At 42.6% G+C, this 19129-nt stretch overlaps 1 protein-coding gene across 4 annotated transcripts in view; it reads right to left on the bottom strand.

Moving 5' to 3' along the window:
* The window catches only part of WDFY2 (WD repeat and FYVE domain containing 2), a 181707-nt gene that overhangs the window by 8824 nt on the left and 153754 nt on the right, over positions 1–19129 (bottom strand). For 2 of the 4 annotated variants that reach the window (XM_004775221.3, XM_045080569.1), the window contains exons 7-10: positions 18180–18306; positions 6258–6363; positions 2408–2509; positions 1159–1289 (exon numbers count right to left, since the gene is read on the bottom strand). In XM_004775221.3, coding sequence (XP_004775278.1) covers positions 1159–1289; positions 2408–2509; positions 6258–6363; positions 18180–18306 — 466 coding nt within the window. Of the gene's footprint in view, positions 1–1127; positions 1290–2407; positions 2510–6257; positions 6364–18179; positions 18307–19129 lie in introns of all 4 variants that reach the window. The other 2 variants (XM_013047192.2, XR_006606942.1) reach the window with 2 other exon arrangements.

Genomic DNA, 19129 nt, shown 5'->3' on the forward strand with positions numbered 1-19129 from the left:
TGGTCTGTCATCAGGCTTCATGGATCGCACTCCTCAGCAGTGAGCTCTCTGAAGACAGTTTTACCTGTAGCTACATCTGCAGAACAGACCTCCAGCATCACTTTAAAATATTTAAATGATCACTTTAAAATATTTAGAATTTACAATTTAGGTTTAATGTGTAGCTGCTTAGGCTCTCTGGGTCTGTGTCTCTAAGGTCTCTTGAAGCTCCCCAATTTAATGAAAAGATCGTTCTTATTAATTTCATCACGTATGATGAGTGGAAAATAATCAATGAACATAAATGCTTACTGATGCAAGGGCATCTTAATTTACATTTGATATGGATAAAGAAGAATGAAAAAAACACACACACCAGGGTTATCCATAAGAGAGTGCTTTGATGTATTAACTGCCATGACTTCCCTTAAATGCTGACTTCCTCTGGTGCACTTGAAATATGTTTCTATTTATATGCTGTTTCAAGACACCCATCTAGTACTTGAAATGATTCTACTGTATACCAGGTAGGGGAATAGGTGGTGGAGAATCAGGCAGACGATTTCCTAGGAAATCCTGCTGTCATTCATTAAAAGGGGGACATGTCGCAGAGGATTCTACTTACCTCTGGGCAGTCTGGAATGAGCGGCATTGAAGAGAGAACACAAATGTGCCCTGCCACCCACACACCCCCCAAAAGCACAGTGACATGCAGTAACCTAAGGTCCTAGGTTATCGGGCAAGACCATCAAGCATTTTCCCTGTGGTTACGTAAAGTGGCTTAGCTCTTCCTAAGAAAATGTGGACTCTGGAGCCAGTGGGCTGATTCAGCTCCTGTAAAAATACCAGCTTGGGCTAGAAAGTAAAGCCTGGGTGCCTGCAATCCGGAGCAACCCTCAAGGAAATAAAGGGATAGCAGGGTTGGTTGGAAGAACACCTGCTGGCAGGGCACCTGCCCCTGGCGTGGGGAAGAGCACAGAAGACATGAATTCTTGATGTGGACTCTCTATCCCTATCTAAAGAGAGAACACGGGTCTCTTGGCAAAAAGGAGGGCTCTGCCCATCGGCCATGGTCTGTGCGTGAAACCAGCAGGAACTAGAGTGCTCATGGTCACGGCTGCAGGGCCGGATCACCTTCTCTCCCTCACCCTGCTAAGTCTGCGGACCGCTGGAACTCACTCTTCGTCGGTGATGGCCTCGTGGCAGCTGTCACAGACTCTCACTTCGAACTCGAAGCCCATCAGAGGGATGGAGGAGCGCTTGGAGCTGCACTTGCCGCAGACGGCCTTCCCACACTTGCGGCAATGGTGCTGGAGGGAGAGAGAGCACAGGCTCGCCAGGGATCCCGCCACCTGGCCCCACCTCATCGGTCCGGGCACAGCCGTCCACATTTTGGTGAGGATGCTGAACAAGAGTACCAAAGAAACGGAAGGAACACACCAGCTCTGTTCTCTTTTTGGGCTCTTTATTCAAATGGAGAACTGCTGGATCCATATCTGCTTGCATCACCACACCCAACTCCTACCCCTACCTCCCAACCCTGGTCCCGCTCTGCCCATTCTAGGTCCTTCCCAGCTCTGGTCAGTATGAACTCCAGAGGACCACCCAGTGGCCAGGTTATCTCAGACTTGGGTAAAGAGGGGGTGCCACCTGCAGAGACCATGCTGCTGGGTGAAAGACAGCCTGAGTGCACCCCAGTTCAAGCTACTACATATACTCTGGCCGTACTCAAGCTAGGTGACTTACACTGCCTTCCTTGGGGAGGACCAAACCATGAATCGGACTGAAAATGCTGTATTATGAACGAGTAGCTCTAAATGACTAAAACTAAGAGATGGCAGGAGAGAAAGTGAAATTATTAAGAAGAAATAAATACTTCTTACATAATGTCAAGATTTGGTCCCACTCTGAGCTAAGCACGATCCCTCTAATTTTAAGAATTCTAGTAGCGACTAGAATTCTTTTTTTTTTTTTTTAAGATTTTATTTATTTATTTGACAGAGAGAGAGAGCACAAGTAAGCAGAACAGCCGGCAGCGGGCGGGGGGGGGGGGTAGGGTGGGGGGTGGAGAAGCAGGCTCTCTGTTGAGCAAGGAACCTGATGCGGGGCTTGATCCCAGGACCCTGAGATCATGACACGAGCTGAAGTCAGCTGCTTAACTAACTGAGCCACTCAGGTGCCCAGTTGCCACCATAATTCTAAAAACATACCCCTTAACTACTCGCAACAAGTCACTACAGAAACAGAGTCCATTAGGAATGAGCTGCAGTAGATAAGGGAATCCATTAATGAATAGTCTTGGAGTGGCTCCAGGGTATGCCTGACCACCCCAACCCCCCCACCCCTGCCTGGGGGTGCTAGTTCTAAGCTCACAGGTGAAGCTGTTTCCACTCTATTCCATCTTGATGAGGGAATCCAGATCACCCACCTGTCTTAGGCCAATCTTCTTACTGTCCCACATCTGCTTGAAATTCCAGAAGAAAGGCTGATCACACTTTTGGCAGGAATCACTGTCCAACCATTCAGGGGTCTTGTGAAATGAAGCACACAGCAGGTCACGTTGTGAAGCAGGGAAGACAACGGGGCCATGAACAGTGAGCAGAGTTACAGAATCCAGATGTGTGCGTGAGAAACAAAGGTGTGATTTCTCAGTCATTTAAAAAAACATTTACTGAATGCCTACTCTGTCTCAAGTGTGGGGATGCAGCAGTGATAAGCGGAATCTCTCCCGTCACGGGGCACACAATTTATGAGGGAAGACCAACCAAGACAACAATATTAATATTAATTCTTTAAGACTAACCAAGTCTTTAAGACTAACCAAGACAACAATATTAATATCAATTCTTTAAGTAAGTGGAAGTGCAAAGGCCTAAGGAGGGGAAGCAGAGTGCCAGGAGGGTGGGCTGCCACAGGTGGCGGGGAGGGGGTTGCAGGAACATTCAGGGGTGTCCGGGCCAGGTCACTCACACACGGTTCTGACTGCCACGTTGACTCTATCTCATACTGTCACATCACACGCCATTAGACTTGCTCTGGCTACATACAGCCGTATATGTAACTGCACATTCCACAGGCACACAGCTCCCTGCACCAGAAGATACACCCTGACCGCAGCGGGTACTCAGGGCAGCTGCCTGTCCACCCTCTGCTCACGGCGGGGCTCAGCAGGCCTGGAGACGCCACTCCTTGCCTCATGGACCACACACTCTTCTGCCTCCGTTCACTATTTCCCAGCTCCATCGGGAGTACTCGAAACAGTATCAAATGAGTTTTAAAAACGTGTTAAGCGTAAAGCTATTCTTCAGCAAATCTTTACAGATTATGCATATAGTGACTCTGCATCTGCTTCTAGAGTTTCACATTCAACTCTGTTCAATTCGTCATTTGGCAGAGGGACAGATCTCTTTCCACATATCACTGGACGGGAACCTGGAAAACAGATGCAATCCCAGGGTTTCTCAAAACTGAGTTCCAGAGAACTCCAATTTGACTCACAGGACACTTACTATAAAGGAAGCCCAAGATCAAACCAGTCTGAGAAATGTGGCAAACAATGGCCTGTGCCCTCTCTCTACAAGATTATTTTTCTTGTAGCTTTCTTCTGTTGATGTAATCCTTTTCGGAAGAAGCCCTGTTATAGAACAGACATGGGGAGTTAACCTGTTCTCCCATCTACAAGCAGAAATGAACCTACAGCTACACGGTCTCAAAAAAGAAAAGTAAAAAGGTGACATCTGAAAAGCTCCAATTCTTGGTCTATTTATTTTCTTAAAACCAGAGTTCTCAAATAAGCCTTGATTTGCTTTGTAATTTTTAAGCTCTAATCAGTTTAAAGACTGATTTAACAAAATAATAAAGAGTTTTCAGGGAAAAAAAAACAATTTATCCCTAAAAGATTTACCTATGTTGTGATTTTTCAAAAACACTTATGATTCAGGAAAATCAGGAGGATTTACAAAAAAACTGTCACACACACACTCTTATATCTTTTATAAGGAAATATGCAGATTTAGGACATACATCAAATGCACTGAAGAGGGAAATGGAAGTAAGGCACAGGACAAAAGGGAAAAAAAATTCAGTCTGTGTAGTCTGATTCCTTTTTTTGTCCCAAAAACCAAACCCTGCACATGTGTTTTTGCAGAGGAAACTGTAACCACGTTACTGATATTCCTGGGCTGGCGGTATTATTAGGAGTAACTGACATGTTTTCTATTTGTTAAGGAGCACTCTGAAACTTTTCTACAGAGAACGTTTATCCATACTTCTAAAAAAGGATACAATTTTTGAAAAATTGGATTCCATTAACAACAGAAACTCATGTTAAGCCTACAAGATAATGCACTCAGCCACACCATCTTCCATTTGTCCCCCCAATGCTGTCCCCGTGGCCACGCCACCATCCCTGACTGCTTCTACTTGAGCACGAGCACCAGCACGCAGGGCATGACTTCTGTCGTTCCCCTTGTCTTTCCTTGTGGTGTTTCCTGTCCCCCTCAGAGCACGGCCAGGCTCCAGGGGTCTTTTAGCGCTATCTCCTTCCACAAACTCTCTGCTGAGAATGTTAGCCAACAACAGTAGCACCCTTTCCTAAATGTCCAGCACTAATGTTCTATCCTAAAGCAACTGTAATCACATCATTTATACCATTTAACTGTTTTCTGAAGTCTTCTCCCATTTATTTTTTCCTACCAGAAAGTCTATCAGTGCAGGGGTTGCTTTTTTACATGTCTCCGGCCTCTTGACGTAAGCACCAGAAGCTCTGGCTGGGACCCGGAAGCCCCCAGATACATCTCAGGGAATTTACATTTACAGAATATGACATTTGTAAACGAAAAAAAAAAATGGTTGGGACCCTCTCTACTCATTTGGGCTCTGAATCACCAGAAGAAGATTCAAGACGGTCATAACCTGTATCTGCATGTCAAAGTGCATAATTTAGGCAAGATGGCTCAAAGGACTGCCCATCAACTGACTAGGGTCCTCTCTGAAAAGCATCATTATCCTCCTTTGGGCCTTGATCCATCAAGGCTGGAGTCTACGTGCACTGGGGCAAGAGAGCCCAGTGGTTCCTGGTCTAGTCAGTTAGGCCTGGGAAGAAGCGGGCGGGGAACAGATGAGCTTTGACTGTCCCTCACCCCGAGCAGGCTATCGTGAAGGATCCGTAGGCTCACCGGCACCCTGGCTGGCATGGCCAAGAACACACACTGTACCAATTTCCCTGCCTTTATACCGAAGGGGTCTCGTGGTACTTTCAAAAGCAATATTCTACAATTCCCCACTCCCTAACAGTAATGATCATTTTAATTAGTTACTAATAGAACTCCCATGGATTTATGGTTTGAGCAAGTCAGGTTTTAATCTTCTTAAGCATTTAATTACTAGCATTTGAAAAGCATTACATGGTGGATAATAGCAACTACTCTCTTGAAATGAGATTGGGGTGAAGACATGGAAAGAAGTTGGGAAATTGCTTTTGTCTTTTTAAAGTGCTGCTTTTCTAAGTCTTGCATCCTGCAAGGAAATACATTAGATGAATATACACTGTCAAAGGGAAAGTTCATCCAGCATAATTCTAGGGAAATGAGAATACGACTAACTTCAAAGTCCTTGTCAAGGGTCTATTTAGTAAACATGTCCGTTGGTAAGATGTTCAAAGATGAAAGAAGAAAACTCATAAAAACAGAAGGCCAGGAGAAAACTCAAATGTATTCTTAAAAAATGACAGTGTATATATTTGCATCTGGAGAACTGTTTGGAGAATGATTCATAAAGAAGCACAAAAACAGTTATTTCTGATATTTCTATTAGTATCAACCTAAAGACTCTTACTTCATCGAATACCATTTCTCACACATTGGCCACCATTCCTGGCTAACACAAAACACGCGAGTCTTCTGTGTTCCTAGGGCACTTGAAGGGATAATTGTCTGAAAACAGACGATTCCCTCTTTCTCACCTGAACTTTGGTTATGAACGGAGAAACAGATTCAAAGTCTAAACAGCTTCATCTTGGTCGAAATTCTCATAAAATCACCATTACATGAATGTTACATGCCAATTTGAGAGGGGTGTAAAAAAAAAAAAAAAGGAACTTCCTTTTCAACTAGAATCTTTTATTCTCTGACATTAACAGGTCTTATTTAATGGTTTCATCATAAGAGAACTAAGAAATGAGCAGGAGGGGAGGCTGAGGCACTTTCCAGCCCAGCCAGAATTGCAGTGTCCAGCCTGGCAGCCATGGGAGTGGCCGGTGACCTGCCCTTGACACCTACCTCCTGCCGCTCCACGTCCATGTTCCAGACCACGATCCCACCATCACCACCGCAGGAGATGAGCTGCCGTGTGTGCTGCGCATAGGAAAGGGCCTGGACTTTGTCACTGTGAAAGAAAGCCAGGGTTAGTGATGGGTCCGGAGAGCAAGGCGAAAGCCTTAAAGGCAGGAAGCCTGGCAAAGTCCATCAGTGTGCATGCTCCCCCTTAGCCCAGAGCACAGACCTCAGAAATCAGATGGAATCAAAATGTTTATTTAAGATGCTGAGGCCTGAGGAGGAGAGAGCCTTTGTCAGTTACCGACACTTGAGAAAAGCTGAGAAAAACCTGATTTTTGAACTTGTTATAAGGTGGGACTAGCTTCTTTCTTAATTAATTAGGTAAAATCTGTGGTACATGGTTATGCTGTATTTGTTCAAAAGCCATGATTTTACTTTTTTACTTTTTTTTTTTTTTTAAAGGATCCTTGAAGAGTATTGGAGGTCATTCATTGAAGTGCCCACTGCACTGAGCAGCCAGAGTCAGGTAAATCGTGTTGGCTGAGGTGTGGAGCATGTCATGGTGGCTTAAGTCCAGGTGCCATTTCTTGGCTTCCAGGGTGGAGCCAAAGCAGCAACAGACTTCAGTTTTGCTAACTCTCTATTTTCTCTAGTTTTCATTCCTTCTCTACTCATTTTGTGCTCGATTTTCCTCTCTAGTTCATATGTGGCTGACGAATTATTCCCTTTTGGGGGTAGCTACCATGGAGAGTCCAGTTCTATGGTCTGACAATGTGGTGATCACTAACAAAAGGTAAGAGACATTATTTTCCACTGGGTGAGGGAGCAGGGAATAGGGCTCCTTGGTTGTTTCTATTGGAATATTTTTCTATTTTGAACTGAAATCAATTAAGAATCCTGTGCCCACTGGGAAGGAGAACAGCTCCTTGCAATCCGGACTGGTGATTTGTGCGCTTTCGTGTTTCCCTCTGTACTGGGGCTGAAGCTGTGGGACCGAAGCTGTTCAATCTGTGTGTTTGTGACTACTGCTCAGAAAGGCTCTTCCCGGGACGCCTGGGTGGCTCAGTTGGTTAAGCAGCTGCCTTCGGCTCAGGTCATGATCCCAGCGTCCTGGGATCGAGTCCCACATCGGGCTTCTTGCTCAGCAGGGAGCCTGCTTCTCCCTCTGCCTCTGCCTGCCATTCTGTCTGCCTGTGCTCGCTCTCTCTCCCTCTCTCTCTCTGATAAATAAATAAAATTTAAAAAAAAAAAAAAAAAAAAAAAAAAGAAAGGCTCTTCCCTCTCAGTCTGGAGTACTAGCCTACTGCCAGAGGGCATCAATAACTTAGATTACAGTATTCTTTTTTTTTAATGTTTTAATTTCTTTTTTTTTTTTTTTAGATTATGGTACCTTTTAGATTATAAGAACTTGTTCTGCTTGGCTTATAAAGACAAACAAGTGCTGACATAAATTGAATTTCCATAAACTTACTAGAAAAAAAGAAAACTATGCCCCTAAAACTTTAAATTTACTGGACGTAAAATTCTTTTACAGAAAACACTAACTCGGTAACATTTTAAGAATCTAAGTTCACAGAATTGAGGTGAACTCTTTGGCAAGTGAGATGAGAGTGATATATTTTAAAACAGAGCTGTCTTTCTCTGATTCATCAGTGTTAAGTATGAGCAAATGTACATCTTATTTTACTTGGGTTGATTTCTTCTAAAAAAATATATATATATGCATACATATATATATACACACATACATACAGTAACTGGTCAAATAAGCTACTATTATGCCTATATAATCCTATATATGAAAAATGTAAATGTAAATTCAACTCAACTAAATAATGGTTTTGATAAACTTTTCATATAAATAGAAATTATGTTTTATAGCACATCAATTTAAAGATAATCCCCAAGATCTCCACTTAAAGTGGATTACTCTAAGTAGAGCTAATTGATAATCATTGGATAACAACCTTAGGTAATTTCTAAGTTAGAATACCAAAACTTGGATTACAAAGCACAATATTGTTTACATATGTCTGCTTCTCATTTTTTAAATTATAGAGAGGGTATAACTTAAGTGAGTCACTTTCATGAACATGTTCATTTTTGCCACCTTAAGGAGATATAAAAGTGGTGTTTCTTGCAGTAGAAATTTCTGTCATGTGTGTTCATGAACTTCGTTAGTCTGCTAAAATACTTGTATGTGACAGTTCTTAATTATCCACATCCTCCCTCTTCCCAATTTTCTCTATGAAATGTAAGTTAGTTACCTCTGGTTAATCAGTTAAAATGGGTGGTTGAGATTATATTGGGGCAATGATGGAAACAAGATACAACTATTTTTGGGCTTTTGTTTTTAAAAGAGAAAATGGAGTAATTTTGTCTTAAAGCAAACTGTCTCAAACTTTTTCATCTTAGGATTCCTTTACAGTCTTAAAACTAATTTGAGGACACCAAAGAGCTTTGGTTTAAATAAGAAATTACCAACATTTATTGTATTTGAAATCAAAATGGAATTCTTAAAAAATACTGATTCAGGGCGCCTGGGTGGCTCAGTGGGTTAAAGCCTCTGCCTTCGGCTCAGGTCATGATCCCAGGGTCCTGGGATCAAGCCCCATATCGGGCTCTCTGCTCAGCAGGAAGCCTGCTTCCCTTACTCTCTCTCTCTGCCTGCCTCTCTGCCTACTTGTGATCTCTATCAAATAAATAAAATTAAAAAAAAATACTGATTCAGTTGAAAATAGCAATGAGGAATCCATTCTATTTTAATATAAATAACACATATTTGGTGAAAATTAACTGTATTTTCCAAGGTGACAAATTTGGATGAAAAAAATGGCCTTGTTTAACATTTCTGCAAGTCTTTCTAATGTCTGGCTTAAGAGAGACAGATACTCATCTCTTTCTGTATTTGTTCTGATACCACTCATCATGCAGTCTCTGGAAAATACCATTGTACATTTGTGAGAGACTATGCATGACAAAGGCACTTCTAAAGTAAAGTACAAATTTGTTCCAGAATATGAGAGAGAAAAATGAAGGACAAAACCTGGAAAGTGAATTTTATTTGCTTTGGTTTATAATACTCAAATCTGAAAAAAGAGCCATAAAATGCATTAAAATCTTGGCACAGTTCCCTCAGTTTTGATGGCTTGCTTCCTTGCTTCACTGATGAATGCCTCCGACTACAATGCAAAAGGATATTCTTCATCTTCTATAAAATCTGCCTCGCTAGCAAAGATTCTGTGTGTCACCACATTATTTTCAGAGCTCTATGTTGACTTGGTTAAAGTCCCAAAAACACCTTGGACAACTCTTAATGATTTTGCCTTCCTAGGCCATACCCTACATTTTGAAAAAATAAAATAAAATAATTAGGAGACTTTCTACACCTACAACTACCTTTGAGATTCCCTAGGGGGATCCTTGAGAATTGTAAAGATCTACTCCTCTGCCTTATAAAAAGAGAGATACTATAAATAACTCTTATTTGTTTGGCCTGTTGCTATTTTAAGAGTTTCGTGGGAAGAGTTAACAGATCAGAAGAGATGCTCGGCCTTCCCTAGGTCAAGTCAGTTTAGATAACAATTTATTTATTTATTTATTTTGAAGATTTTATTTATCTATTTGACAGAGAGAGATCACAAGTAGGCATAGAGGCAGGCAGAGAGAGAGAGAGAGAGAGAGAGAGAGGAGGAAGCAGGCTCCCCGCTGAGCAGAGAGCCCGATGCGGGACTCGATCCCAGGACCCTGAGATCATGACCTGAGCCAAAGGCAGCGGCTTAATCCACTGAGCCACCCAGGTGCCCCTAGATAACAATTTATTAATGTAAGTATTCCTGAAGTTGCATATTTTATGGGAAGACCCTGGAGGTTCATCAGAGTTCTCATTGTCTCTAATAAGCTTTCCCCTCCAGGCAAATACTGGATCAAAACTCTCAGGACATAGTTATGTAGGTTATCTCAATAGAGAATTTTATTCTTCTCCATTATGATTACTATTTGTCACAGTAAACAAACAAACAAACAAACCCCTCCCCCCAAAAACCAAACACCCAACCATTAAAGCCTTCATAATCTATATAGACAATTTCTGTTTTACTCTGAGGCTTGCCTGACGGCTTGGCTATAAGCTACAGGCCAGAAAGGATAATCTCAAGAGTTTCATGGAAAAGGGCTATATGTGCCAGGTATTTTAAAATATTGCTATTTCGAAAGAATAGACTCTCGGGCAAAGGCTACAGAGCTGACATTGCTTAGGTAATTTTTAAGCTGGGCTAGTGGACTGAATCAGGATTTCCTTAGATTTTTGGACTCTTCAAGTCTGGATGCAGATGGCTTCATGAATGCAGACTGCTAAACCAAGAACCAGCAGAACAAGAATTAATTATACAGGACTGGATGAACTAAAGAGGGAAATTTTACTGTGGTTATTTGTCTGGAATACTGTTGATGTTGTTTTAATGTTCTATTTTCTGGATATGGGAGGGTTCTTTTTATCCTACTCTTTATCCTATCTCTAACCTACAATCTTATAAACTCTGCTTTTATAAGCTAAACAGAAGCATTTAAAAATGATGTCCAGGTTTCAATGATTCCCCCAGAATTCGAAAAGTATTACTGAACCTGCTTAATTTTAATGGCAAGATAAAATTATTTCATGGGTTCAATTAGCATCTATCCACAGGATATGGTTGGGCAACCAAGCCCTTACCTAGATTGTCCTGTTAGAGAACGATGCTCATTTAATCAGATATGATTAGTCTCTTGAAATTAAGAAGCCAATGGCTACAAAGCTCTGCTAAAGAAAACTGGCCTAGTATCTGGTGTGCAGAGGCCTGGCCTCACAGGTGGTAAGGAAACTACCAGGAGCCTGGCAAATGTTGCAAACCTCAAGGAGTTCAACTAAGTTGTAAATGCTATGGTTGACCTAGGGCAGAACATATTTTGGGCTTGGTTTCCTAATCTCGGAATAGCAAATAAAAGAGCCTTTGAAAAGCACAATCCAGGGTTCCTTATAAACATTTCCAGGCAGAAGTTAATTTTGTGGGCTCAATAGTTGTTTAATAATTCTCTACGGGTCTATACTTGCAAAGCAAACCAAGGACCTACATGGTTAATTAACACTCTCATCGCATAATGTCAATAATTAGGCCAAACCTTAGGAGACCAACCTTCTTCTGTGATCAAGAATAATCTCTGAGATTATTAGGATGAAAGGAGAGGAGAGGGGAAGAACGATCATGTAGACCGTGAAAGACCGAAATAGGCAGAACAAAATACTGGTATCTTCAGCAGAGTATTAGGGGGCATCAGGCACACCTGTCTGGGTTATGATTCTCTAGGGGCCTGCATCTTGCAGTACCTTTAACTGTGCTACTTCATAACTCTGTAAATGTTAATTTGGTATTATTGCAAATTAATCCTTTCAGTGAAGAGGGAACGAATCCCCATGCCCTGCCCCTGCCATGGAGGAAGCCATTTGTAAATGTACCTACAAATTCATTTCTGTTTTCCTCTGCCTATGTGTATGTCTGCTCTTTGGATTTTCCTTTGAACTGGTTGTAACATCTTACTAGTTCCTTTATTAATTAATGACTTAATATAAAATCCTTGACAGGTACTCGTTAAAAAAAGAGTCTGTTGTCTTCCATCTCTCTTGGTTGTTATCTCACCTGTCTTAAAAAGTAGGGAGAGCCACCATTCTGACATTCATGGGCAAGAAGGAAAATCTACCTAGTTGAGCAGACTCATAACCCTGTGATTTGAACTACATTTCATTTGTTAAGGCATCTTGATACACATCAGTGATCTTGTAAAACCAAAATAAGCTACAGAAGGAAATGCTGTGCCACTGAGAGCTGGCAGCAACATTCAGCAACAAATACATAATTTATGGGACTCCAATATTGTTAATATTCCAACACAGAAGAGTGAAACACAGTGACGAACGCTGGATTCCAAGCTTTGTAATAAAGCTGTTCAGGGCCTTCTTGATTTAGGGGTTCACGATGTAACCACCTTGAAGCTAAAAACGAGGTAAGGAAACAACATCTCCAAGTTCACAGATTAAGGGTTATAAAGAATAAAAGGTATGTTCTTCTTACATTCATGTTTCATCTGACATGAGTGCAGCATTTATACGAGAGAGCATTTCAAAACTGGTTATTATTTTACGGCTGAGATCTCCATGTATTGCTGCTGGAGCACAAAACCCTCACTTTTCACAATGCCCAGGATCTGCCGTCTCCAACGACTACACTTACTAAGGATGGCCTCCTTTCCTTACTCACTAGCCCTAGAGGGAACATACATCTATTAGACCTAGCTACATAATCTGGGGGGAGCTGATGAGGAATGCAAATACAAAGCCCCTTGCTAAAAATGTACTACTTATAAAACAAGATGGTGACAGCACATTAGCCCAAGCGTGAGGCCCCGTGGGACCTCGCAGGTAGCACACCCAGGGGGCCAGTCCTGTGTCTGATGCTTGCTCCGGAAAAAGGGTAGAGAAACCTTTCTTCTTTTTATAGAAACCGATTTTCAGACATAAGCTAACATCTGCCCAAATGTCAACTTGGGCTCTCTTCCACTCCCTAAGAGCAGGGGGGCTTAACTGTATAGCAGCTTTCATTTCTTTGATGGAGTGTTCTGGGTAACTTAGGGAAAAATCGAATCAGTTATGCATCTGCTCCCAGAGAACTTGCTCTCTTAGATTCAGAACTCCCATATTCGTAAGCCTCCCAAACGTCCAAGGATGAGTAAAGGCTCATGAGGAATCCACACATGAGGTCTCCCAGATAACTGATACCTGCAGTCATCTCACACCAAAGGGCCCCCAGAAGGATTTACCTCCTCAGGAATCCTGCCTCAGAGCATCCGTTCAAGGCTAGCAACATTTGGCTGTTTTCCTGGCTATGGTGGGAGTTCAGATTAGCCACGGTCCTTCTGTCCACTTGTCATTTCCCGAAAACACTGTACTGAGTTCATGCAGCTGTTTAGGGTAACCTCCGGATGCTGAGAACTAGGAGAACCCATTCATCTCCTAAGACCCAGATCAAGAGTGACTCCCCGCAAAGAGGCCTCCCATGTTACTGGCACACTGTCCCACCTTCACCCCATTCTCATGCATCTAGCCTGTTCCTTGTGTCTGTGACTGTTTCCACAGTCCCTCTTGAACCCAAAGTGCCTACTACAAAGTCTGGTATATAGATGGAGCTCAGTAAACAGCTGTTGAATGTATTATAGGGGGAGTAAGTACATGTGGCGGTATTTCCATTGTAAATGCTATATTCAGAGAGAAATAAGACTCCTATCCAAAAGCTTGATTTTCACAAAAGCTTGATTTTCTGTGAACAAGACTAATTTTAACTGGCACATACTAGCCCTTACTCTTGTGATTTTTTTTTTTTTTTAAAGATTTTATTTGTTTATTTGAGACACAGGGAGTGAGAACACCGGGGGGAGGAGGGTCAGAGGGAGAGGGAGATGCAGATTCCCCACTAAGCAGAGAGCCTGATGCAGGGCTCGATCCCAGGACCCGGAGATCATGACCTGAGCCGAAGGCAGAGGCTTAACTGACTGAGCCCTTCAGGAGCCCTTCTGATTATTTTACATACATTCTATCATTTATGTTTTTTGACAATCTTTGCGGGTTTCTCTTTCCAGTATTATCCCTACTTTAGAGATGAGGAAACCAGGATCAGAGAGATGAAGAGTCCTGCCAAGATCTACATGGCCATTAGCAGAAGGGTGGACTCAAACACAGCCTGGCCCGGCTCAGAGGCCAGCGATTAGCAATCACATAGTATAGCATCTCCCCCTTGATAAGGTTCTCCTCTCAATGAAAACTGTCACTGCTAATTCTTTGATCAATTATGCATTTAGCTCACTTAGAAATGGAAAAGACATCTCTTCCCCTGGATCCTAATAATTCTCTAATGTTAACAATGAGAAATGCTCCTAAATCTGAGATTTGCAAAGAGCGAAAGCTTGCTTTCCTTCCCCAAACCAGAAGGATGAATGTGAGAATTCTATTTCCTTTCCTAACTTTACACACAATTTACCTAATAAATAGAGAGAGATCCAAATTCTCCCGATGGATATTTATTGATGAATAGCCCCTTTCCTCACCAAAAGGCTCTGAAGATGCTTGTAACAAGTCTTACACATGCTCAGAGTCGGAAGAGAAAAACCAAGAGTTGGGACTGTGGAAAATACCGAGGCCCTCTGCGCCAACAGCCGAGATGGTGACCACGTCCCATGTCACCTGTGGAATCCCAGTGTTGGTGAAGGGTTCCATCCCAAGAGACTACTCAGATCTTTACCTGTGCTTTAAATCAAGTTACCATTAAATTAAATTGCCACAAAGTCTTAGAAACCTAAGAAAAATACTGTTAGAAAGGAAAATTATGGTCATAAAGTTGGTCATGAAATGATAGGTATTATCTAAGAATAAAAAAGGATCTAAAAAAGACAAAATATCATTATTAGACTTGACAAGGGTATGGGACAATAAATGTCCAGGTTTATGCTTCCATAATACCCATCCAACTGGTAATAGATACTTCAGAAACATAATGGTCCCTAAAACTGGAACCTTTTCTTTGCCTTTCCTTTCACAGAGCTAGCACATAACCATGTTCTACTTGCTGCAGGGCATAAAAACACCAAAATGTTTCAAATGCAGATAATACTGCATAGAAGTATACTTTCTTAGCTTTTTTCCCTTGGACTTGGAGACATTTTAGTTACTCTAGTGCTAAAGTTCTCTCTGCTTCAATGGGATTTTTAATGCACCAAATCAAATTACTTGTAGAACTTGTCATACTTCTGCTGCTAAAGAATGATGGAATGAAGCCACAGAACCCAGGACAGACCTGGGGAGCTGTCCCCCCCACATCATACTCGGATATTCCTACCAGAGGTGAAGGCATCTCCCCGCTGCTCTGGGGCGGGGGGTGTGTGTGTCTGGTCCGGTTGGCTTTGCCCAGTTCCCAAGCTCACCTCTTTGGTGCCTGATCTGGAATTCTAACCAGCTGTAGTCACCCTGGGGCGGGGGGAAGATGGGAAAATAAGGAATTGTAGGACAGCAAGGGACAGCCATGGGCCACAAGAAAAAACTCTTTTGGCCTCTCAAGTAGAAAGACAAAAGAGATCATGGAGCACAGACAGAGGGGAACATCTCTTAGTATTCGCTTCAGGACCCCAGTACCGAGCACAGGGCAGGACAGAGAGAAGGCTGTAAGGACCTTTTTCTGTTAGGACTGAACTAAGGTTTGGAAGACCTAAGCTACCAGCTGGGGGCTTTGGGGACTCAATATTCTCCAAAAGATGACATGTGGCTTCCCTTTTACATATCCAGGGCTCTTGCAAGATGACACTGAGGTATCTGTGTGTTTGCTGATGAAATACAATCACTGAACACCAATCCCATGGCCAATTTCCAGGACAAAGGAATGGTGGCTGTGAATGTGGCCCTGCGGCTCTCCTTCGTGCCTGCTGCCCTGGCCCTTTCCTTCTGGCACCTTCTGTGAGTCCCATTCTCCTATCATTAGCTCTGGAATCTTCCTCAGGCACTCAAACCCACTCTTAACAGGGTGACCCAATGGATGCTAAGGAAGTTCTTTTCTCCCAGCCGTGTGACACTGGGCAGCCCCTCCCAAGCTAAGGTCTGGTGGTGAGGAGCCCCTCACAGAGCTCCCTTTATTCCTCAGCTTGAGCTAAATAAAGCACCAGGCAAAGGCCTTTTGCCATTATTCCTGTTTAAAGCCAGTGCTGACCGGCGGCTCCTGATCTCACCAGCCTGCCATCCCCTGAAGTCCTAAGGGGGTGGATTATCAGGATGGACTCCCAAGTATGGTCTGTTCCAGTTTTGAAAAGGCCAGGTCTGTTTTCCTTAGAAACTGGAAGGCCTATCAGTTCCGGTTCTGGGACTGAGAGACTCTGTCTCAATTTTATAGCTTCTCCTTTTTTACCAAATGACAGGTACAACTTTTCCAGATCAAGAGTTTGCAGGAGGGCACTCAGCACACAGTGGTGCTGGTGTCAAACACTGTTACACTTTACTACCCCGTGGTTGGGTCATGCAAGGTTGCCTGCCGGCTTTATTAACCACTGTGCAAAAATAAAACTAGTTATGAGCTAATCTGAATGAGCCCAACAAATATTACTGATCTTCATTCAAAACTGGCCTTTTATTTCTCTGAGAGCCTGAGGTGACAGGAATTATTGGCAGATTGGAGAATAACTATTATTAAATAGGACTGTGTTTGCCTTCTCTTTCTCTTCATTTACATGGATGATGTCAACCCTTTCACACAATACTGATGCATGGCCCCTTGTCATGGAGACAAATACAAGGGAACGATTCCTCTAATGAGCTGATGACGAGCTCTGAGTGGCCCCACAAGCCAGACAAGGCCCCAGACAACCGGTCTATTTTCTCATGTGGGAAAGAAGCTACTTCTCGAACACTAAATTCTAACACTAAGATAATTATTTGTGAGGAGGCCCTCCAAAATCGAATCCGTTCATAACTAATAATCCCAACTATAGATGTAACTACTTAGGAGAACATTTTAAAATCAGCATTTCTGGGTAGATTTACAGAAAGAGCTAATGTTGCTTAAAACTAGTCTGTTTGCTGGAGCCTTTGTTTATGGCTGTTGAGAGTTGCTCTTAACATCACTGTAAAAACTTTACAAGTTAAAAACAATTCCGATTAGCTTTAGAGCTCAAAAGCAGATCTCCTGTTCTTTTCTGCACATGACCCTGCTTTGCCCCCAGGACCAGCGGGCAGCACAGGGTAGGGTAGGTCAGAGTGTGGCTTGAGGGCCAGGAGGAGAGCTGCCCGGGAGGACCGGGACAGCACAGACACCTGCAGTTCCAGACCGGTGGCTGGAATCTCCAAAGACACAGTCCAAGAGTCTACATTTTAACAAATTCCTTTGTGCTCCTTTGCACACTGCAAAGTTTGAGAATGGCTCCAAGGAAAGGCAAAGCTTTCTTTGTTTTTCTGCTCAGCCCTATGAAATCCGCCCCTCAAGGAAGAAGAGCCTGATTTGAATAAAGGTGAAACCTCCATCAGTATTTGGTGAAGCACCAAACATATAGTGTGAGGATATTATTTCTCCCCTTTTCCTTATGCTGCCAGGAATCCTGCCACATTTGAACTCAATTACTGAAATTCCATACGCCTTCCTGGCTTATATTTTTTAAGTTCTTTTTCCTCACATTCTTAAATTTTTATCCATAAGTCTCCCTGGTTCTCATTTCTCCTTTTTATTTCTTGGCTGCCATTATTTTATTTTATGGTTTTTGCAAGCACTCACAAATCCTCCGTGGAATTAAATGAGGAATAAATAAATAAACATACCTAGGCACAGATATAATTCCAAGGGGTCATTTCTTTTGTTCCTGCAATGTTTCTTCCCACGCTAAGATCCTGCCACAGACACTGGACCACACGCCTCTGTCTTAGCTTTCCACTGGGAATCTTTTCTCTGAGTTTTTTTGTTTTTGAAAATTTTATTTATTTGACAGAGAGACACAGCAAGAGGGGAACACAAGCAGGGGGAAGTGGGAGAAGGAGAAGCAGGCTTCATGCCAAGCAGGGAGCCTGATGTGGGGCTTGATCCCATGATCCTGGGATCATGACCTGAGCCACGGGCAGATGCTTAACAACTGAGCCACCCAAGCACCCCTGAGTTTGTTAATAAAAGCACCAGCAATGGGTTAAGCCTCTGCCTTCGGCTCAGGTCATGATCTCAGGGTCCTGGAACTGAGTCCCGCATCGGGCTCTCTGGTTGGCAGGGAGCCTGCTTCCTCCTCTCTCTCTGTTTGCCTCTCTGCCTACTTGTGATCTCTCTCTGTTGAATAAATAAATAAAATCTTAAAAAAAAAAAAAAAAAGCACCAGCAGCCTTACTTGTGTCCTTGGAGCTCGATGGCCGTTCCTTTTCTCCCACCAATGTCCCACATGATGACAGAGTGATCTGAGCTGCCAGAGAACAACACCCGCTGGACAGGGTCCCAACAGAGAGCAGTCACCCCACCTGTGAGGACAGACACAGCTGGATGTTAGTCACAAAGCAACAGTATTATGCACCAATAAATGTGAATGCAAAGGAGTGAGGATCTAGTGCAGTTCTTCTCCTTATGGAACAAATAAGTCCCTGAAGTGAAAAAACAAAAAACAAAAAACAAAAACAAAAAAACTGGATCCTGGAATAAAAGTCCTGCCCTTTCAGCATTTTCCCCCCACATTTAACATACCATAAGATCAATTACTATAAAAACCAAAAGAAAATGAAAAAGGCAGCTAATTGTCAGAAAGAGATGTTATTCAAAGAGCAGAAAATATCACACTACTTGGAAACATTAACTGTATTTTCTTAACTTCTAACTACCGCCCCACTGACAGTAACAGGCAAGAAGTGAACAGAGTTTTAAAAAGCTAGACTGAATTTTCTTATTCTCGAAAACAGATACAATTAGACCACAACACCAAAATTTAAAATTTATTTTCTCTCTGTGGGAATTGAAGGTTACAGATTCTAGGTTCATCGTTTATATCCTGAAGTGTCCATTTCCTCGACTGTAAAATGGGGATCACGGCGATACATCTCAACATCTACATACAACTACTACTATTATTAATGATGCTATGGACCTAGCCCCCGCCTGCCTCACAGGGGTGTGGTGATAATCAGGTTGGATCAGTTCTATAGGACCCCTCTGTAAACCAGTGTGCAGTACACATGTTGGTTATTAGCTACTGGTGTGGCTATAAAATATTATGACAGATCTTTCTCTCTGGTAGTCCCTTTATGAATCAAACCCCTGCACGATGAGAACAATATTAACTTTTTCCATTTA

The sequence above is a fragment of the Mustela putorius genome, unplaced genomic scaffold, assembly GCF_011764305.1.
Source record: "Mustela putorius furo isolate JIRA1106 unplaced genomic scaffold, ASM1176430v1.1 tig00000461_pilon_pilon_pilon, whole genome shotgun sequence".
Classification (NCBI taxonomy): Eukaryota; Metazoa; Chordata; class Mammalia; order Carnivora; family Mustelidae; genus Mustela; species Mustela putorius.